The sequence below is a fragment of the Taurulus bubalis genome (assembly GCF_910589615.1).
Source record: "Taurulus bubalis genome assembly, chromosome: 5".
Classification (NCBI taxonomy): Eukaryota; Metazoa; Chordata; class Actinopteri; order Perciformes; family Cottidae; genus Taurulus; species Taurulus bubalis.
Window position 1 is genome coordinate 18,725,460 of NC_136593.1, and position 22,133 is coordinate 18,747,592.

The window sequence follows — 22,133 nt, forward strand, 5'->3', positions numbered from 1 at the left end:
GCTGTGTCTGTTTTGGAGGTGGAGACCGTGAACTTAAATATGGAGATTTACTCATTCCATTTATGTTTTGGTATGTTTTTGACAGATACGATTTTCTCCCCGGTTTCTGATCTCACAGGATTTCTTGTTTATAAATGATGCATTTTGTACAGTATTAAGACAACCCAGGGCAGTAAAGCAGTGACTTGAAGAATACAATGATAATTGGGTGACTTGAGGTCAATTTGTCAACAGAACGCTTCACACTGTTAAAAGTTCTGTAATTAAAAGCAATACATTGTCCTGTCGATACAAAGTTCACAGTTTTTGAATTTTACAATCTTGAATGAATCTCTAACAAGGTTTCTTTGTTTTAACAATAAAGAAAGAGAGGAAAACATATTCATGCATTTCTTTTTTTGTTTTTTGATTTATTTTGATTTGGAAATGTCGGTAGACACATAACATGGCAAACATGCATTTCAACTGACACTTCCATCTTTTTCTTGACAAACATACAACATACCCACCCCTCCCACTGGTACACCCACCTAGAGTATAGGAAAAAAAATACATAAAAATAAAAAAAAAGAGGTCACCTCATTTCGCCGAGCCAGATGTCTGCACACATACACGCACCTAAACACACATATCCCTGGTACATCTGAACGTAAACACACCTGCTTCACTGTGCACATCAAACATCATCACATCACACAATCATATCCACAAACTGATTGGCAGCAGTTCTGGCCAGTAGGCAGAAACCAGAGCACCCAAATTATCGCCTATCCAACAATCAGATTAATTCATGCATTTCTAATAATCAACAAAACAGTTACTGATTATTACTGTTTTGAAGAGCACGGCTGATTCCACGGAAGCCTGAGGACGCTACAAACTGTAGGGCGGCCTCATGAAGAGCCGCAAACAATTTTCACGTGCTGAGACCATAAAATGTATGTTGAATCACATGAATCAAATATAGGAAGAGTGAAAAGATCTACCGATCAGTCTTTTACAAAACAGTTGATACGACATGTGGTGTCCCAGTGACTAAAGGACAGTGTTTGAAAAAACCCTTCACCTGTTTCTATTCATGTTTCAGCATGTATTCCGATAAGATAATAATTATCCAAACAGTTCCTTGTTATTGCAAAGTGTTTGAAGAGCTCGGCTGATTACACAGAAGCCTGAGGACGCAACAAACAGAACCTGTAGGGCAGTGTTTGAAAAAACCCTTCACCTCGTTGTTCAATTCCTAAGAAACCAGCATGAGCAAACAGTGACGTTTTGGAGGTCGGTCACACACACACACACACACACACACACACACACACACACACACACACACACACACACACACACACACACACACACACACCTGTGAATATCTTTATTTGTGTTTGGGTGTGTAAAGCAGAGGGGGCAGGATCTTGTCTCCCTTCGCAGTCCTCGTACATTTTCACATTTGGATGTACCAAACAAGCACCATGCTCTGCTTCTTCCTCCTGGTAAGTAGCAACACAGACTTCAGGTCTTTTAAAAACACTCCAATTCAAGTTTATTACTATATCTATTACTTCATTTGTATAGCTGTTTTATTTCTGATTGAAGTAAGTGTTACTTAAAAAGGAATATTATTTGTTCTGCAATTGTGAGTGAAAGTGTGACACAATATGATTTGAAATGATGCAATAATAACAATAATAATAATAAGTATAGGGTTACACTATTTGGATTATCTATAAACATCAGTCACTTTTTTTACCTTGGTTTCCAGTCAATATTGTTTTCCATCACTCTGTAGTCTAAGTTCAAGTTTCCGTGTAGGTCTTTAAGTGAGTCAGTGGTGTAAAATTGACCTCTTTTATACAATAAATAAATATACCCTGTACGTTAAAATGTGAGTTGCAAAGTACAGCATCCCACTGTGACATAATCCTTTCTGAAATGTCTGTTAGTGTCCATTCTGAACTGGTTTCCCAACATAGCTGCACGCGTTTTAAAAACTATCACTGCTAATTCGAGAAATGACAAAAAGGATGAACTCCTCCTTTAAACAAACACTCTTTAGAAGTTTCACAATGAAGACCCCGTGCTTCAGGTTTGCTTGGCTGCTTGTTTTACAGGTTTTTTATTCCTCAAGTGCAACATGCTCAGAGCTGCTGGGCCGTCACAGAAGGGGTTGGATCATTGGCTCGTTCTCTATTGAGGAGGGGCTTTCAGGACCCTTCCCTTATGTGCTGGGCAAGGTGAGAAACCATCCAGTCAGCAAATAAAGAGTTAAGGCTAGAATAGCCAATGGAATAAACTCAAATACCAATTATCATGAATTGATAGATCTATTGATTATAACAATTCAGTTACCATGTTATCTCATCAAGAAAATTAATAAATGGCAAACACAAAGCCAACTGCAAAGTGGTTGTTGCTTACAGATACACATTGAGCGGAGCTATCGACTATACTTTGATCTTTTTGGGGAAGGAGTGGATGAGGAGCCAAAAGGAGTTCTCTCCATTCATAAGGAGACTGGCACCGTGTCTGTACACAGAGCTGTGGACTACGAGGAGAAGACAATGCTGAAGGTTAGGCTTGCATGTACTGTAACATTCCAACATCTATAAACAACCCCTTTCATATATATATATACTGCTTTGACACAAGTTTGACACACTGATGCACAATCTGTCATATTGGTATTGGAATCAATAAACAATGAAAAGTGGTCAAACCCTGCATTCCCACCCCCGCTGAAACTCTGTCAAGCCGTCAGAGCTAACGTGGAGCACACACAGTCACTAACTGCACTCCTTGAAAAAATGTTATCAACCTTTTGAAAATAAATAAATGTGTCTATGCATTTGAAGGCTACATCCTAGATGTCAAACTGATTCAGCAGAGAAAAGTGGTAAAAATAAATAAAGATGGAAGCTAAAGCCTACAGATCACAGTGTAAAATGAACTCCCCATCACAGAAGAACTTAAGACACTGTTCAATCACATTAATTTGTTTGTATTGCAACTGCAATTGATTCATATCTTTCAATCCGTAGCTAAAATTTGAGGCCAGAAAGACTGATTTGTCGATTGAGAACAGCTTAGGAGTTGAAATCTCCATATTGGACATCAACGACAACCCACCACGCTTTCAGAGGGATCTGTTTGAAATCAGCGTTGATGAAGAAACAACACAAGGTAAACACTATTGTAAATAGAATTTTTTTTCTTCTTCTCACAATGTCTAATAAATGCACTCATTACTTGTCATTTCCCAACAGGCTCACCGCTCCTGACTGTGGTAGCCTATGACAGAGACCAGAGAGGGACGCCAAATTCAACATTCCACTATGAAATCAAGTCTGTGGCTCCAAACCCTCCAGACACCAAGTTTGCCATTGATGAGTCTGGATCAATCTCATTTAAAGGGTGTTTGGACCATGAGGCAAGTGTCTGTACAGTACATGCAGTATATATATCACATACTGTACATACAGTACATACTGTACAGTGCATATAATTGTACTAGCTGGTCCTGTTCTGCAAGGTCTTCACGAGAATGTGAATGTATGTTAAAACACACACTTACAGTATGTGAGAAGCAGGGTGAGTTTAAAAAAAGAAAGAAAAGAGTAGTCTAATCTAGTAATCATTGACTGGATGATATTGATATTTCATATTTAATGGATGCATTCATATTCAGAACAATATATTGATTGTGTAAATTGATCACACTACTTTTTGGGAACGCAAGATACACTGATCATTATAGAAAGAAAAAAACGTACCAGGACCGGATTAGCAGTTCTGTATACTATAACTGCAATCAAATTTTAAATGTTCTTGCATTGAGGTGGCTGAAATGTTCACTGTGGTGGTGGAGGCCAAGGACCATGGTGACGTAGTCAGTCTGTCCAGTTCAACCACTGTTGTCATCCATGTGGAGGACGGCAACAACCACCTCCCGACCATCAGCGGACAAACAGTAAGAAGTTGTTCTGGCTCGCAACAACAACAGTCAACAACACAATGATTATAGCACACAGTTCTACATATTTTTCCATACACATGCAATTTTAATGTATGATTCTGATGTAGAGTGCATGTTAGACTTGACATATTGCAATTTGAAAATATGACAGATCGTGTTTTAGTCAAAACATTAATCTTCGAAATTCTATAATGACAGGAGAAAAGGGCCATGCTATAAACATTATATATTTTTCAAAAACTGTATGAAAATAAAAAAAAGAATGTAGCAGGTTAATAAATTGTCCCATTATTTCAAAAATATATATAATTATAAGAATAAGAATTCTTATGATTATCTATAGGGACTTATGAGCAAACAAACCAAAACAGAGAAATGGGTAAGTAGACATAAATAAAGCAAGAAATGATACGATAATAAATGGAAGAGGAATTTTTCATGACTTCTTTCATGAAAATATAAAACCTTTTTCAGTTTCACTTTGTCGTATAATTATTTTCAATAAGGCAACGCAATGTTTTGCAAATGCTTTTGTCAGTAATTCAATTATATATAGTTGTTTAACACCTGAATATATGACTGTAAAAACATTTTTTTAAGATGAGATAGGAATATATACACAACTTGTTTTCAGTGCTATGTTTATCCAGATAGGCTTGTTCGAGATGAGCCAGTTCTGCGCAGAATCGATCGCCGGCGATCGGCGCGCAATGCATGCCGGGTAGATTTGTGTCCGACTTGCTCCGACTTGCTCTGATCAAGGCGGCCGCCGATTTTAGAGCCAGGTGCCGCAGTAGCTCTCCCCCGACTGTGTGGCCCAGTGCATGATGGGAAACGTCTGGCTGTTGCCACATCAGAGAGCTGATTGGCTCTTAGATCTGACTGAATTCTTATTTTATGTAGTTGTAATACTTAAAGCTTGATTGTTGACTATTAGTCTCATGTTTAATCTAAAAACATATCTTGTGTGGTTGATAATACAAAATCGTATTTATACAACACATATCAAAACCAGTAGTAATGTATTTCACAGGCAGACATAAAAAGAACAAAGGCTGCAGCTACACACATTTTAACATAAATATATATATTTATACACACATGAATAAATCCAAACGTGATCTGTAAACCATGGCCGTTTCTCAATACCCATGTACACAAGTACGGACTTGTGAACTTTTGGAGTCTGGACTTGGGAGTCCAGACTCAAAGACAGGAGAACGCAGGACGGTCTTTCTGCAATTGGAACAGCAGCTGACTTGATGACGTCACCACCTCAGCTGTTGTTGTCATGAGTAACTCTGATTCTTCACTGTAAAGTATTTTTACAGTCAAACAAAATATGACAACCCTGCTTTTTTTGTACTGTTTCACAGACATACACATATCATTGTATATATATATATTGTGTGTGTAATATATATATACATACATATATACACACATCTCATTGTATATATATTGTTTATAAATATGTATTTTATAGAAATACTTATATAGATACACATATAATTGTAGATATAATAGGTTTATAAATGTGTTATATATATATATATATATATATATATATATATATATATATATATATATATATATATATATATATATAGATACACATATACTTGTATATATTATATGTTTATAAATATGTATTATATATACACATATAATTGCAAACAATTCGGTCAAAAGTAATAAGACTCCGCTGTAGTTCAAAGTAAAAGTTAAATTAAAATCTTAAGTTATAAACCTTAACCTTTCCCTCAGTCAAACTGATTGTGACTGTGAATAAATAATGCTTGTTAAATCCTCGAAACAGAATTATATTATGTTTAATCGATATGGAGACATCGGAGTCAGCGGATCATTTCAAAAGGTCCAGCCGAGATCAGGCTGCTCTCGGCGGGCAGCAGAGTGCTGACGGCCCGGTGCTGCGGGGCTCACGGTCCCGCGAGCAGGACCTCAACTCGTCGGCGTATCTTTTTAAGTCGGCCGATTCTTGAGAAAGCGACCACAGATTTGATGCTTAAGCAACTAACTTCTCGCCTGAAAACATCCTCAAATTAAATTTTGTGACTCAACAACGATAATATTTGTAGAATGTCAACTTTCAGTTATGAGTTTTCTCATCCGTCATTGTTCCCCGTTTGCTGGTCCGAAATGCATTCTGGGATATTGGCTCGCTCAAGTACGCTCAAGTCTGCTCTGATGCATCCCCGGTAAAATGGGCGGATCAAGTCACATCCGGGCATTTTCACCGTTCTTGGCGAGAAGCGGACTTTTGAATTGGAACAGTACTTGGGCCGCGACTGATGACGAGTCCACAAGTACAGAGAAGAACGCATATTGAGAAACGGCCTACAAGTAGCCTAAAGATCGGAACTAACAGGAAGTCATTTTTTTTTTTACTTTGAAGGCTCCTTCTGCTGCGGCCACCTGCTCTCCTCTGGATTCCAGGCGAGGCGCAGCTCTAACGAACAAACTTAACTTTACCCTTATATTTTAGTAGAATGGCAGATTTCTTTTGCCTGACCTCTGCACCTTGGATTCAGACAACAAAGAAAGTAGCACTTTCGTAGCACTTACTTATAGCTTTCTTGAAGAAATGTACTTTCTTCTTTCTTGTTGTTCTGAGTTTGTACTCATGGTTGAATGCACTTATAAGTCACTTTGGATAAGCGTCAGCTAAATTAAATGTACTCCCACAGGGATCTGGTAAAGTAAAAGAAAATGAGATCGGGACCTCTCCTCTTCGGCTGCATGCTTCGGACAAAGATGCTACAAACAGCCGGGCATGGAGAGCCAAATACACCGTTCAAGGTGACAATGGAGAGCACTTTAAAATAAAGACAGACCTAGACACCAATGATGGAATCCTGACGGTCATAAAAGTAAGTGATGCTTAGCTGCATGCTTTACCTTCCAGTGACACCCACCTCTAGTCTGATATGTAGTTACTACATGTGTGCTTGTCACGGAACGTCTGCCCGCACTTGTTGAAGTGCTTTAATTTAATTATTGCTTTATGAATGATACATCCAATAAATGAAAAATTAAACATAACCAGGGTATAATTTCAGCCATTCGACTTTGAGGCGGGAGCACAAGTGGAGCTGACCATTTCAGTGGAAAATGAGGCGCCATATTTCTCCTGTAAAGTTAGGGAGAAGACGCCATTTGGCCTCTGGAAAGTTGACTCCAGCAAAGGCAATGATGAGCCTCAGCCTCATTCTGTAAAAGTCATCATCGAAGTTGAGGACACCAACGACCCCCCTCTGTTCAGTGCGACTGTCAAAGAAGCCATGCTGGAGGAGAACGCACCCATTGGAACCTGGGTGGAGAAGGTGACCGCTGTGGATGTCGACTCCAGTCACGCAAGAGATTTTGTGTAAGAGGCCACGTTCACGGTCTGGTTTGTTGGTTTGTTTGTCGCCAGGATAACGAAAAAAGAATACGAGCCTGATTTTGAACAGCTCTAGACACGGCCTCGACGAAATTCCAGTGCCATAGTTATTATATGTGGGAGCTCTAGTCTGGGATCGGCAATACTAAAGCAAACTGTATTTGTCCTCAGGTACAAGGTAGGAAATGACCCTGCTGGCTGGATGACTGTGGATCCACACACAGGAGACATCACAACTTCCGAGACGCCAGATAGAGAATCTCCTCATGTCGTGAACGGTGTCTACACCATTGTACTGCATGTGGTGGACGATGGTAAGTCTCAGTGTTGCTACAAGGGCACAAACCAATTATTTGATATTTTTATGACTGAGGAAATGTTTCATTCCAATCTGCATTGTCACACTATTTTAGCCATGCTATAGGGATGTCTCCTGTGCCACCAGCACGTCGAAGTTTTCACTTATTCCATGAAATAAATGTAATTCATTACTTCCCACTCCAATTGACTTTAGTTACTATCTGCCTTTTCTTCTAGCGGCACCATGAGGTTCACATTTGTCGGTTTAAGTGAAATGTCTTAACTGTTGGATGGATTGCCAACACATTCAAACACCCCTTTAAAGATAACTTGGAATAACTGGTGATCCTTTTTGTCTGGCGCCACCATCAGGTCAACATTTCCATTTCTGACCAAATACCAGCAACATAACCTAAACTTCCCATTGGCAAATGTTAGCATGCTGATCTAAGGTGGTGAAAATGGTATGAACATTATACCTGCTTCACGTCAACATGTTAGCATACTGACCTTCGTGCAAGTGGTGCTAGCATGGATTGTAGACTCTTACTCTTGTCTTTTTCCATCTTGGACAGGTATGCCACCATTGACAGGTACAGCCACACTGAACATCCATGTGACTGACCAGAACGACAATGCGCCTCAGCCATCAGTGGACCACGTTGATGTGTGCGTGTCTGACGGCCCCATCACCACCAACATCACGGCCTTTGACCTGGATGAAAACCCGTTCGGAGGGCCTTTCACATTTGAACTGCTGGGGGATGTCAACAGGAAATGGAAACTGAATCCCTCATACGGTAGAGACAGCAATGATATGAAGTGAAATATTAGGGCATATATAAAACAAAAAACAATCATTTAATTTTATCACAGGATACATAGCTGGCCTGGTGAAGGAGCCCAGTGTGCCGGCTGGCGCACATACAATTGATCTGAAGATCTCTGACATGCAGGGAGAGTTTGGCGTTTACAGCCTCAATGTGGCCGTGTGCAACTGCTCTGTGACGTCCAACTGCCGAAGCCGCACGGCCACAAAAGCCGTCTCTGGAGCGATAGGCATCGTGTTTGCCTCGCTGTTTTTACTACCGTGTAAGAAATTAAATTGTTGCCTTTTAGTTAGCGTCAGAGGATACTGCGGTCGTGTCACAATTCTGATTTTGTGGTCTCATCCTCGCTGACAGTTCTGCTACTGATGGCGGTCGTTGTCACCTGCAAAGAAGAGTTCACCACTTTAGAGACCAGTGATTCCTCTGGAGAAACCCTCCTTGAATCCAACATTGAGACACCTGGAACAGACTGCCAGGTCGCTGCTTAAAAACACTCAAACAAACCTGTGACACTTTCCCAGATTTGTGTTCAGGCAAATATCAGTAACTGTTCCCCCCATTCAAGGTACCCAACAGTGTCCTGGCACTTTCCATTGATAAGACACACGACAGCACAGTTTCAACGGTGGGAAAATATGCAAATTATGTTGCAAAGTTTGATTAAATTACAATAATCTTCAGATTTTTACAAGGGACACATCTTTGAAGATAAAAAAAAAATGAAAGACTGCTATTTGAGTTTGTGTGACCCGTCGTCAAAATTAGTCGTTTATCACAGTTGCTCCCGTCCCTCAACAGGATATGGACACAACTTTGGACAAATACTTCATAGATTACAGAAGGGAGAACGTTTCCTACCAATTCAATGTGGACTTGAACCAGGTAATATGCACTCATTAAAGGTCAAATATCGGTTTGAAATAAATTTAAATAATTCCTGCGTCACTCTTTCCTCTATTACTTTGAGGAAGCAGCTGAATAAACTTACTTACGTAAACTTGTTGTATAGATTGATGACATGAGGACAGTGGATTTCCGCTACAAAAGAAACTCAAGCAATGCAGCTCTCCTAGGCCTACTTCTTGAGGTTGGCATCTAAGGCACTGTAAACGCATGCATGCAGAATAATCACTATAGTAAGACATTGCTCGTTTCTTCCCTGCAGGAACTTTCTCGCCTGGAGACAAAGGAAGATCTACTGGAGTATCCGCCTCACCTCTACGCCGATGAGGGGGACTCGGACACCCTCTCGGAGCTGGACAACATCTACATTTCTGACGAGGATTCGTTCGAGAAAGCGATGGAAGACTTGGGCCCCATCTTCAAGCAACTGGCGTCCATTTGCAAAACACCAGATACACAAAACAATGCATAGCAAACATTTGTTCTTGAGCGGTGAAACAAACCGGACATTTTGGAAACCATACAAGGGCTGCGGTCAAAAAGTCTAATTATCGTCCAATGTTATTCCTAAACTCGTTTCCTTGACCTCTATGGAAGAAGTCATGTAGTCAAGGACAGATGAGATTAAGAGTTAGGAAAAGACAACCGCGGGGCTCTGAATCAAACTATACTTTCACTAAACTACAAAATGAGGCTGGTGATGAAAGATGAACTACAAAAAGTGCGTCAGATACTTCGCCCCGGGTAATAATACAATTTGAACTGTTGTATTGTTTTTGGCCCCAGTTATTGTCAGTCTGGTTTTTATATATGTTTTTTCTTGACTCTTGTACAGCACTTTGACCTTTGTCTGTGAAATGTGCTTTATAAATAAACGCGTTATTGATACATCATACAAAAACAAAACCGAAAAGTCCTTCATGCACTATTTTAAGCTGTTCAGTATTTCCTATGGGCATAACGTGAATTTAATCGTTCAGTTGCATTTAGCTTTTTGCTCTTGAATTACAGATTGTAGACCCATCTTGTCAACTGATGCAAAGAAGAGTGCACAGCAACGAGCACTCTTCTTTGCTGCAAGTCTGGAAATGTCCTTGCCATGGCAAGAAGGATTCTCTTATCCTAAATTTGGACATTACGAAGGTTGGAATTTAACTTAAAAATGGAATACAGGCAACCCGTTACAAAGGTTTGTATGATAAATAAAAAGTTGATAGATTTATGGAGAAGAGGTATGCATGTTTTTTTAATTTTCCTGCTCTTCTCCAGATATGTGATATTTATCATTGCATGTCGCTTGATTTTCTTTTAACAACACTTTACTATATTTATTATTCATATTCCTGCTTTTTTTTTTTTTTTTTTACACAGGTTAGAAATTAATAAAACAGAAGAAAATTGGTTGTCACGGTCTTCATATTCAGCAACATGAATTCAATTAGTTTATGACTATGAAAATAATTGTTAGACCCGTGCAAGATAAGCAAATGGTTTGTTTTCAAGGACGGACAAATGGTGCGCTACTGTTGCAGCCGCATTATCTTTCCTTTGGCAAAGGATGGTCCAGTGCATCCTGTGCTAAAGGAGCCAAGAAATAAAGCATTGCAATGTGCATTTCCTTAGCATTTAGAGAATTCAAACCGCTCTCATTATCCACTTGGACACTTTCAGGTCACTTCACGCAGGAACAGTCCTAAGGAAAGTGGTGGTTTTAAGGTTGAGGGACAACAATGCAGCACCAGAGATGGAAGCCATTTTGTTAATTATATGGTATTTAATAGCAACTGTTACAAAGTCCTCCACAGTTTTAATTTTACAAGTAGGGAACAAAAATAAAGTAGAGCTGTCCTCCAAAATCAATTTGTTACAATTGGACAGTCAAGTAGACAAAGGAATTTAATATTTTATCCCGCAAAACAAAAAAACAACCTACTTTGTGCCTGCTGGCCTGTTCAAAAGACAAATTCCACATTGCATTTTACCAAGACAACTGCAAATTAATAAATTTGCTTCCAGCTGCTTGATTAAAATAAATTGCTCTCCCATTTCATATAATAAAGCTTCAATGTACAAAATTCCCTGAATGCGAATTTGGGATAGAGGGAAAGAAAATTAAAAATAAATGTCGCTTCAAATTGGGAGCAAAAGGGAGGTACTTTTTTAAATAAGTAGAAAAATACAATATTTACAGAAAAGGTTAACAAAAAGTGCCTTCACACCCTCCCACTACCAACTTTTGGGAGGGGTCGCTGCTCAGCGGTGCTCTGTCCTTTGCGTCCTCGGCCCCTGAATCCTCGGCCTCGCAGGAAGCGGCCGGGCACTCCAAATGTTTCCATATTCATTTTTTTCTCTTCCGCCCAGGTGGTTCTCCTGCGGACGCACAACATTTAAAAATAAAAAGTAGATATTGTTGAGCATGACAAACCACTGGGGTAACAAAGACAAACAGTTACATGAATACCTGGGCGTCAGGTCTGAGGAAATGTTGTCAAAGAAGCATTTGGCCTTGTCGTAGTACTTCTCGCCCAGAGTGTCCTCCTCCTGCATACCCGGGCTGTCCTGGGCCTCCCCAGAATCCACCTTTTCCACTGCGGCAATTCACAAAAAAAAACTAAATGCATATATACACACAAAATTGCTTTATGTGATGTTGACTTTCGACAGCTTGAAGGATATCCTTTGAGATGAACATACCCACAACCTCCTTAGTAAGATCATCTTTAAACTGAGCATTTGCAGTTTCAAAATCATAGTCTGACTCAAACTGCAAGGTTGTGGCCTTTGGGTTTTTCACCAGAAGTTGGCCTCTGCTTCGATTCCTGGACCTGCGACTGCCTGCACGGGATCACAAACACTATACTGTAAAAGCAGTGTTCGTAACCATTTAGAACAGGTTCATCTCGTCTTGATATTAGCACTTCTTACAGACAGAAGAGCAATTAGTTTACTTTGACAAAATGCCTGCTGTACTTCTGCCCTCACATGGAACAAACTAAATAAAAAAAAAATACTGCAACCCATCAGTGAAAAACACACATTTCTATTTTAATACCTTGTTTCTGCCTTTGTTTCTGGTTCTCGGTGCCTTGGCCTTGAACCTTGGCTGCACTTGGCTGAGATGGTGCCCGACCTAAACACAAACAAAGTGTTTAAGTCTTCAAATGGATTAGAGGCAATGTAACAAACACATCAGTGCCTTCTCTTGAAGGTTACGAGTCACTGTTTCTGTTTGCTTACTGGCGGGTACGTTCTCCTTCTGAACCTGGCCAGGGCGCTGGTTTGGACGAACAGGCTGTTTGGCCTGAGGCTGGGTCAAAGTCTTCCCCCTTTTCTGGGCGGCAGTGGCCAAGGGCACAGTCTGGACAGCCTGCTCGACCATGGGAGCCCTTCTGGGTGGGAGGCCATGAAGTCCTGGTACTGAAGGAGCAGGAACAAACATGGTGGGGTTTGATCAACAGCAGATTCATGTGAGAAATAGCCACTGGCATTCCACTTTAGCATTGAAAAAATGAAATGTAGCATATGACATTGAGACATGTGCTACCTAGGCCCAGTGCTGCATTGTACTGCTGATTGAGGAGAGAGGTAGCAGCCAGCTGGTTGTAGGTGGGCAGCATGTCCCTGTATGAACTCCAGCGCGGGTGATACGCAGCAGAGGAGTTGCCCAGGGATGACTGGGGGGGGGGGGGGGGGGGGGGGGGGGGGGGGGGAGGACAAAAAAAAGGAACCCGTTTTATCAATGAGTAATACGACTTTTGATGAATGGCATGCGTAAATAATGTTTAAAAAGTCTGCCAAATCTCAGGGCGCGCACACACACACCTGTACAATAGCAGGGTCACGAGGCAGTCCATGCGGTTGTTTTGGTGGCTCAGAAACGGTGATATCTTTGATGTCACTGCCTCTGAAGATGATGTATTCATAAGTTTCATCTTTGGGTGGCGCCGGTCTATCTGTGTACCGGTCCTCTGTCCCATAGGATTTAACTTTTTGGAAATTTAAAAAGGCAATGGTAAAAAAATACAAATTAATTCATCACTATAGAGACAACTACGCGTCGATCAACCTACCTTTGGCCAACGCGACGGTGGACCTATCAGTGTTGACAGACGACAATATTCCCTCATACCGCATCTGCGCCTTGGATATCAAACTGATTTTACTGCCAATGTACGGGGTTCCTCCTCCAGCACTCATAGTAGCAGCGAAAATACGTTTTCAAAGTCAAAAAGCTGTGGCTAAATCACGGAGCACTGAACTACGGCGCACACATCAGACACGAATCCAATCGGATCAGCTGTGAGCACAATTAACGAGCACCTGTGCGCTTTATGAGCCCGTCAGTGACGCACACCTGCGTGTGAATTTGTATGTGAAATCCACTATTATCTTATTATCATATTATACTACTCCAGATAATCAAGTCGCATTTGTTTATGTTGAAAATAAAAGTGAATGTAAATTGACATCTCAAATTGCCATTTAACAATACCTAATTGGTATTTTTTGTGTATATATACACAATTGTATGTTTCCGTTTCCGTTTTCTTTTTAATATATATACACACGATATGATTAGTAGTACACTATAATATGTATATGTCATTATCAATCCATTTTAACTGTCGGTGAAATTCCATATACATTGGCACATGCAACATTCTTAACAGCTGTATTTGATTATGATAAACAAAAAAAGGTGATATATATATATAAATAAAAGTGTATCGGCCAGAATGACTACACAGTAGAGCCTGCAACTCTTGAGTGTACTGCATTTTTTACTTTTTAATACATGACAACAGTAGCCTACATTTTTATTTATATTTCAAAACCGAAAACAATCTCAACATCAGCGCACGTGGGACTTTAACCACGGCATTAGTCCCATGACTGCGGACAGCCCTGTCGGCTCCACTATTTGCTCTCTAAAAGGAGGGTGGGGCGCCCTCGCGAGCCTCTTTACAACAGCTACTTCACTTGTTGGCCAAAACACTGCAGCCATCTTGCCCCGCGCACCAAGAGTGGGGGAACTCTGAAATTAGGTGTGTTGGCTTGTCGTAAACCACGTTATTATTCTCCTAATAGTCACGCGGTACAATTCTGACACGAAATCGCCATTGGGTTTGTGGAAACACGTCGGCGACAGCGTAATATTTGATGAAGACCATTCGTCTCCGGTACGATGTTGTTCCGTCTCGTGCGTCCTCTGGAATGACAGCTGAAGCCATTGGTACCGCCTTTTAGAATGCGGAGCGGCCAATCACAGCTCGCCGAAAGCCCTGTACGGAGACGTTTTGCTGTTGTGCGCACGCGCATGTCAGTTGGTAAGTCCCTCGCTTCTCACAAGCTCGCAGGAGTGTGAAGATGGCGGTCGTGTCCGGTCCGCTGGATAAGCCTTTTTTACACACAGAGGTGAATAAAGCGGTAGTTAGTCGTCCCGTGCAGCCTGTAGAGTCACACTTGTCGTTCTTGTGTCACAACAACCACCGGTGTATGCACGAGGCAGCCGGTAATTACATGGCTATAGTTCCCGGACAGCGGGGTAGCGCGAGCTAATGTCCAGCTGGGACTTGGTCAAGACGATTGCCAGAGCAGGTACGCTGTAACTACTAATGTTGTTTTCCTCTTTGCTTCTCCGAGTATACACGAAAAGCAAGCGCCGGAGCCGACTGAGATAAAAACAAACAAAAAATAAACTGTCAGAGTATTTGCCCCATCACAAATATCCGTCCGTGTTCCTTCCAAACAAGTTGAAGTTGCGGGGGGTGGAGGGGGGTCTCATTATAACGAGGTCCCCCATGGTTCAACCATGGATGCGTCGACGGTCAGCACGGACTCCACCGCGGGACACGACCCCGACAAAACACTTGTTGCTAGCGGCGCCGTGACTCCGCTCCCGAACCACGGGGGGAAAGTAGGCTCACACTCGATGCAGACTTTCAATGGGAGCCAAATTATGAACTCTCACAATTCAGGAAGTGCCGACTCTCTCGTGGGGGCGACGCCGACAAGTGGCATTGGCGGCAACGGCGGCGGTACCGTGATATCTGTCACCAGTGGACCGGCGCTGTCAAAAGGGCTGGTGGGCTCAATAACGCACCCTTCGTCCAACAGCGTGATTCAGACGACGGTCGTGAACCCGCAGAGCGTCGCCCCTGCGGCTCAGCCAGCGGGGCTCGTCAGGCCGCCCGCGCAACCCGCGGGCTCGGGTGCAACTTTCAACGGGACCAACGACGCGAGCCGTGCCGCGGTGGTCAGCACAACGGGTCACGCGGGTTACGGCATCCGAACCCCGCTTGTGAACAGCAGCCAGCCATCCAACCCAGTGCACGTCAGCGCCGGGTCGCACATAATCAAGGCAGAGCCACCCACAACAATAATGCAGGCGGCCCCGCCGCCGGCTGTCACTCCTGGTGCCGTCGGTGCTGTCCGGTTTCCGTCGACGGTGGCGAGCGGTCCCAGCGGGATCCGAGCCCTGACGCCCCAGATGTTGGCCCCAAGGGTACCCCATACCTCACCGGGACAGCCCAGTATAGGCCTGCATAACATCCAGCTCCCCCCTGGTGAGTGAGGTCGTTCATTTACACACTTCCCTTTACATCTGATCAATGATTGTACAAATAGACATTGAATGATTATGTTCTTATTGAATGTTGGTTATGCAATATATATATATATATATATATATATATATATATATATATATATATATATATATATATAGCATGTGTTCTCTCAGACTCACTAGGAGTTGTGCGCCAGATGCCCTAAATAAGACTATTTGTGATGATTTATGGTTCAGGGATGGTGCTTGTACGCAGTGAGAGTGGACAGCTGCTGATGATTCCTCAGCAGGCTCTGGCCCAGATACAGGCCCAGGCACAGGCAGGCATGGCACCTCGGACCGCTACACCAACAAGCTTGCCTCCTGCCCAGGTAAGACTCCCTTCTCTGCCTTGGAAGAGCTCTGTGTCAGTGTTACAGTCCTTGTATAGCTTGCCATCTGGCCTACAGCGCAGGTAGCACGTGTTTAATAGCACATTAGTTAATTGATATATCATGTCTAGGTATATGGGTAACACTGCTTGTATATTATTGTGTTGTATCAACCACAATATGTTTTACTTTTGGACAACCATAGTATATGTCCTCGTGCCACAAAGTCTGCCACAATACAATTTAAATTTAATTCAGGGTCATGCGATTGATTCGAAACGGTGTCATTTGCCCATTTAACACACTCACACACTGTTACATTTCTATGAACTAAAATGGGATTTGACCATTTTATTACTGGGCATCGTTGAATGAGCACTTGACTGAAATGGTGACACGGAAGTGCAATGGAAACTTTCAACTAAAGGCGTATCTTAACAATGATATGAGATCGCTGATCATTAAATTGTGTGTAACTTTAAGATGCAATCAGTAGACGTCTTCTGGTTACACAAAAATGTGTGTTGTCCATCGTGTCTTGTCTCAGGCTCCTGGAAACATCAGCAGACAAGTAGGCCCCAGCACAATCCGTCAAGGCTGTCCTGCGCCGACACCACAAGCTGGGGCCACCACTCTTCACAGACCTCCAATTCTTCAGGTAACCCAGTCTGTTGGCGTCAAACAATTGACATAACTTGGCTCATGCTACAGACTGACGGTTGATACAAAGTGCCCCATTCACTGTGTGACACATAAACTGATCATATCAGAATGTATAACCATAATATGAAACTATAATACATTATCAAAGGGACACTGCAGTGTATTTCGACTCAATGGTAAAGATACAAACACTCATTCTCTAAAAGAAGGGTTGTTTGGTGCTTAGTGAGAATACATGTGTTTTTGATTGCCTGGGTTTATTGGTAATTGTGTAACTTGTTTCCTGGATTTACTATTTGTAGAGTTAAGACCTAGATTGAGGGAATTTATTTATTTATCAAGAGTTTTATGTGTTACACACGCTGAAACATCTCAGCAGATTTTCCAGTTTCAAATAAAGTGTGCTGACTTCTTTCCGTTGTAAAAAAGAAAAGAAAGTAATTTCTTGAGGAAGCAAACTCAACTGAATTCCATTGCAGGAGAAGAACACCTGTTTCCTCCTATGAAGCTGACATTTGATGCACTTGATCAACTGTGAAGCAGCGTTAAACCCCACACTCTTCTGCGATGACTTAAAATTGGGCTTTTGGCACATTTGAACAACCTAAATAACACGTTTGTGATGATTGTGATGTCTGTCTTCCCAGAGCTCAGTTGGGGCTGCAGTACCAGGAATTACCCCCAGGACTGTCAGCCAAACAGCTGGGACCGCAGTTTCCTCAATAACAATGAGCAAAGTGAGTTGTGCTGTGCCCCAAGGGATCAGATAGAGCTGGGTGTCTGCGTGTGCTTTAGAAAACAGTCGTATTATGATGGAAGAAAGCAAAAAATGTACACCATGGTTATTCAAAAATGAAACAGGAATTTGTTCATAATCTGAATTCTGTGTGTTTTTGGCAGGAGACGATGGAGAACGTGAAGAAATGTAAGAACTTCCTGTCTACATTGATCAAGCTGGCATCCACTGGGAAGCAATCTACAGAGACTGCAGCCAGTGTGAGAGACCTGGTCAAGGACCTGCTGGTGAGTGAGCCCTACATACAGGAGACACACATGCCAACTTCTCTATTAGGCCTCTCATTTGACAAGGATATTGTCAAATGACAAATAAATACAGCTATTGACTTAAAAATAATTCCCACCTTTCCTTTTTAAAAAGTGGAAGCATCATCTGTACATGCAAATGATGGCTCTCTCTCAGCTATTTATGTCTGAATATTACTACTAGGAGGGCCGACTGGAAGCGGAGGAATTCACCAGCAGATTGTACAAAGAGCTCAACTCCTCACCACAACCTTACCTTGTGCCTTTCCTCAAGGTAAAATAGCTTATATTCTAATGTAATTTTCTACCTTCCAGCGAAACAAATTTGTTTTATATTTTCTTGGAACGCATGAGAGGTGTGTCATCTTTTAAGTGCATTTCTGTCAAATATAACCTGTTTATCTTCTGTAGAGAAGCCTCCCAGCCCTGAGGCAGCTCACCCCAGACTCGGCAGCCTTCATCCAGCAGAGTCATCTTCCCCAGCCAGCCTCGGGTCCAGTTCCCTCCACCTCACCCATCCCCACCACGGCGGTCCAGGGCAGCCCAGCGCCCCGCCTCACTGCTCCAGTCAGCAGGCCTCAGCTCCAGCCAGGCATTAGCAAACCAGGACTGACCCCCTCACTGGTAAACCGATGAACACATATTTCTCAGATGTCGAACTAAAATCAGTAACTTTGAGCGGTATTTATATTTCCTCTCCCTGACATTGCACGATCAAATGTAAAGGTTACATGATATCTCTCTGGTAATGATTATACAATCTGCATTTGGAACTTTATCCATGCAGGTCATCCAGCCCCAACAGCAGAGAGCAATGTTGAAACCTCAGGTAGCCTTACCCACGACCCCCATGGTGACTCTCAGGAATCAGGCCCCTGGCCGCATCATGCTGGGACAGCAACAGGTCCAGCTGAAAGCACTGCAGCCAGGTAAGGACGTGGGTGTGATCACATCTTCTGTCTGTCTTTCGGCGGGTGACATACTGTAGTATTCATTGAGATTTGGTGTTTCTGCCAGTTCCTGTGAGGCCGGAGGTGTCACCTTTTTCTAAACAAGTCGCTGCTGCATCCTTGAGCCTGGCTCAAAGGAACAAGCTGAAAGAGGCGGGTGCCCTGTTCAAGTAAGAACAAAGATTACAGAATTCAAATCAGTTTCAACATGAATGTCCTTTTTAATCACACAGCTTTTTACTGAAAGCATCACTTGCAGGTGGACATTTTACTTGGAAACTCGCCCAGCAAAATAAAAAAGTTTATTCAATCCCATTTTCGGAATACTTTTTCTAACTTAAAAATGTTGAGTTGGACAGTTATCTTGCTGGACAGATACATTACAGTTCATAGTGATATGTCAGTTTCAATGTTTTTTGTGTGCCACACCTTTCGTTCATGTTTACAGAGATGAAGACGACATCAACGACGTGGCCTCCATGGCTGGGGTGAACCTATCTGAGGAAAGCGCTAATATCCTCGCAACCAATTCTAGACTTGTGGGAGCGGTGACACATTCCTGTAAGGACGAGGCGTTCCTCTCCTTTGCCATTCTACAGAGGAGAATGCAGGAGATAGGTGAGACGCTTCCAACATTTTTGACAGCACGGCATCCATCTGTCCAACCTCCTTAACCCTCAAGATGTCGGTTTCTTTTCCAGGTCGGAGGTATGGTGTGACCGACCTCGGTGCGGAGGTGGTGAACTTTGTCTCCCACGCTACTCAGCAGCGGCTCCAGAATTTGTTGGGAAAAGTTTCCCAAGTGGCTCAGCAGAAAAACGGCAACTTCAAGGTTTGTTCATAGCATCACGAGAGAGACTCGTACAAGTGTACATGTTTCCTCCCCAGGGTTTAGGGCACGTCTTGCATACAATCAATATTGGTGCTGAGACGCCTATGGTTCCACTGTTTTTACGATGCTGCCTTTAGCATGTAAGTGAAGCATATAGCCAACAATGTTTTGAGTTCACATAAACGCAATAATCTCTTCTTTGTTTTTTAACCTTTTAGCCTTTTCTGCGATAACATTGTGTCACTGCTGTCTGTTTGCAGGAGGATGACAATTGTGAGCAGAGCAGTGAGGTTCGTGCTCAGCTCAAGTTCTTTGAGCAGTTGGACCAGCTAGAGAAACAACGGAAGGAGGGACAGGAGAGAGAGATCCTCCTAAAGGCAGCTAAGGTGCAGCTCCACTCACAGATAATAATAATAATAATCATAAAAGTATGTCCAGAGGGTATTGGTGAAACTCACTTAACACAAGATTGTAGTACAAGGTAATGGGGTAGTAGAGTAAGTAAAATTATGTGGATTCACAGAAATAGCATCATAATAGACTAAGAGTCTTTTATTTCTTTTTATTTCTTCACAATCAATTATTTTTTTAAATAAATACTTCGATACAAAATATTCTGTGTTAGATTGAAATAACATCTTATACCCTCATCAACACATGCACTTTGCTCTTCTGGGATGAAGATTTTATTATTTTTTGTTTCCAGGCCGTACTGTGTTGCGTTTTTTAGATCCACCCATTTTTTTTATAATAGCAGGTGTTATGAATGCTGATTTGTTTGGCCTACATTTGAGCCTTTTGGTATCCCGCAGCTATTCTCTTCTCCGGAGACATTTGTATTGTATTTGTATGAAGTTTGACTAAAGGCTGCTTGCGATTGATTTTGACTCACCCTCAGGATGTTAGGAAAAAACTATTTCTAACAAATGTGCTGTGTGATATATCAAATAGCAATGGGGACATATGTACAACACGTTTTCCATTTAAGAATTGTTCTGTAAAAAAAAATGTTGCAGCTCTAAATGTAGATGCTTATAAGACTATTCAGGGGACTTGATCTGATCTGCTTCTGCCAGCATCAGTTATTAATGTGTCTCCCTCTCGGCCTTGCAGTCTCGAGCTCGGCAGGAGGACCCAGAGCAGCTGCTTCTGAAGCAGAAGGCAAAAGAGGTAAGATGAGAGGAGCAGGACGGTCAACTAGTGTCTTTTTCTGCATGTTTAGGCAATGCGTGCGTGAGTTTTCATGTTGCTGTTTGTGCATTTTCCAGATGCAGCAGCAGGAGCTGGCTCAGATGAGACAGAGGGAGGCCAACCTCACAGCTTTGGCAGCCATCGGCCCCAGGAAGAAGAGGAAGATGCTGGACTCTTCATCCTCCTCCGCTGCAGCCGAGGTAACTGCTAATTACAGTACATTCCCCACATAGTGTTATTTGTCCTGGGCCAGCTGGATGAAGACTGCATGGAGAATCACGTATGACTCCAAAAAGACACCAAAGTTTAAAGGCTAGTAACAGCAATATACTATCAGGTTACAGTTAAAACACTACTTACTTTGTCAGAATAAAACATAGCTAACATAGCTAGCTAGTTAGTCAGTTCTTTACCCCAGTGACCAACAGGCTTTGTCGTTTTAGTGGTTCCCACGATACGATATTATCACAATGCTTAAGTTCCGATGCGATATTATCACGATACTGCTATATATTTAGTATTGCGATATATTGAGTATTGCGATTTATTACCTTTTTTTTAACCGCAAATTGTCCCGAAAGGAAAACTTTGTCCACATATTTTATCATCATATGTTTTCAGTCTGTTCATCTCGCTTCAATCATTTTTATTGCAGCAAAATGGGATTGTCAAGCAGACAAACTGACAAACACTGTCATAAATGTTGCATCTGACAAGCTGAACTGTTTGTATTACAGCCTACAGTCACGTCATTTATGTCGGAGAGGAGGCGGGGTTTTATCTCTGTGGCTTATCTCTGTGCAAACAGTTATCATTTTCACCATCCACCATGGAAATAACCACCATTTCTGCTTTATACTTGTTGTAGAAATCCCCAAAACATCAGAACATAAAACGCACTCGTTTCTGGGTACATCATATTTTTCGTAGGCCACACACAGCTCGGTGAATTTCACCGACTTCTCCAGGAACTGCGTCTGAATGACGGCCGCTTCCAGCGCTGCTAGAGTCTTTGACCAGCGCTGCTTTGTGAATATTGTCCTGTGTGTCGTACAACAGCTGTGCGAGCAGCGGCGCTACGAGTGACAGGAAGTCAAGACATTTG

General features: G+C 42.1%; 3 protein-coding genes across 3 annotated transcripts in view; 2 read left to right on the forward strand and 1 right to left on the reverse strand.

Moving 5' to 3' along the window:
* Positions 1-1,472: 1,472 nt before the first annotated feature.
* On the forward strand, positions 1,473-9,881 carry cdh27 (cadherin 27; the record flags this gene model as incomplete). Its single annotated transcript, XM_079218767.1, has 14 exons — positions 1,473-1,493; positions 2,112-2,234; positions 2,421-2,570; positions 3,039-3,180; positions 3,264-3,427; positions 3,836-3,967; positions 6,682-6,864; positions 7,054-7,361; positions 7,548-7,690; positions 8,252-8,476; positions 8,553-8,768; positions 8,861-8,982; positions 9,305-9,388; positions 9,672-9,881. The coding sequence occupies 14 exons, from the start codon at positions 1,473-1,475 to the stop codon at positions 9,879-9,881; spliced, it is 2,223 nt and encodes a 740-aa protein (XP_079074893.1).
* Positions 9,882-11,622: 1,741 nt separating this feature from the next.
* Positions 11,623-13,606, reverse strand: LOC306736091 (protein LSM14 homolog B-B-like; the record flags this gene model as incomplete). The annotated part of the gene is made up of 8 exons (XM_079217683.1): positions 11,623-11,779; positions 11,871-11,997; positions 12,104-12,244; positions 12,462-12,539; positions 12,647-12,826; positions 12,954-13,083; positions 13,232-13,395; positions 13,480-13,606. The coding sequence occupies 8 exons, from the start codon at positions 13,604-13,606 to the stop codon at positions 11,623-11,625; spliced, it is 1,104 nt and encodes a 367-aa protein (XP_079073809.1).
* A 1,615-nt stretch (positions 13,607-15,221) lies between these two features.
* The window catches only part of LOC306737288 (transcription initiation factor TFIID subunit 4-like), a gene marked incomplete at its 5' end in the record, with an annotated part of 9,248 nt that continues 2,336 nt past the window's right edge, over positions 15,222-22,133 (forward strand). Inside the window, 14 exons of the mRNA XM_079219006.1 lie at positions 15,222-15,975; positions 16,215-16,348; positions 16,896-17,006; positions 17,659-17,748; positions 17,912-18,034; positions 18,240-18,329; positions 18,467-18,679; positions 18,843-18,984; positions 19,073-19,175; positions 19,454-19,623; positions 19,707-19,837; positions 20,098-20,223; positions 20,951-21,007; positions 21,106-21,228. Of these exons, the coding sequence (XP_079075132.1) occupies positions 15,222-15,975; positions 16,215-16,348; positions 16,896-17,006; positions 17,659-17,748; positions 17,912-18,034; positions 18,240-18,329; positions 18,467-18,679; positions 18,843-18,984; positions 19,073-19,175; positions 19,454-19,623; positions 19,707-19,837; positions 20,098-20,223; positions 20,951-21,007; positions 21,106-21,228 (2,367 nt within the window). The remainder of the gene's footprint in view (positions 15,976-16,214; positions 16,349-16,895; positions 17,007-17,658; positions 17,749-17,911; positions 18,035-18,239; positions 18,330-18,466; positions 18,680-18,842; positions 18,985-19,072; positions 19,176-19,453; positions 19,624-19,706; positions 19,838-20,097; positions 20,224-20,950; positions 21,008-21,105; positions 21,229-22,133) is intronic.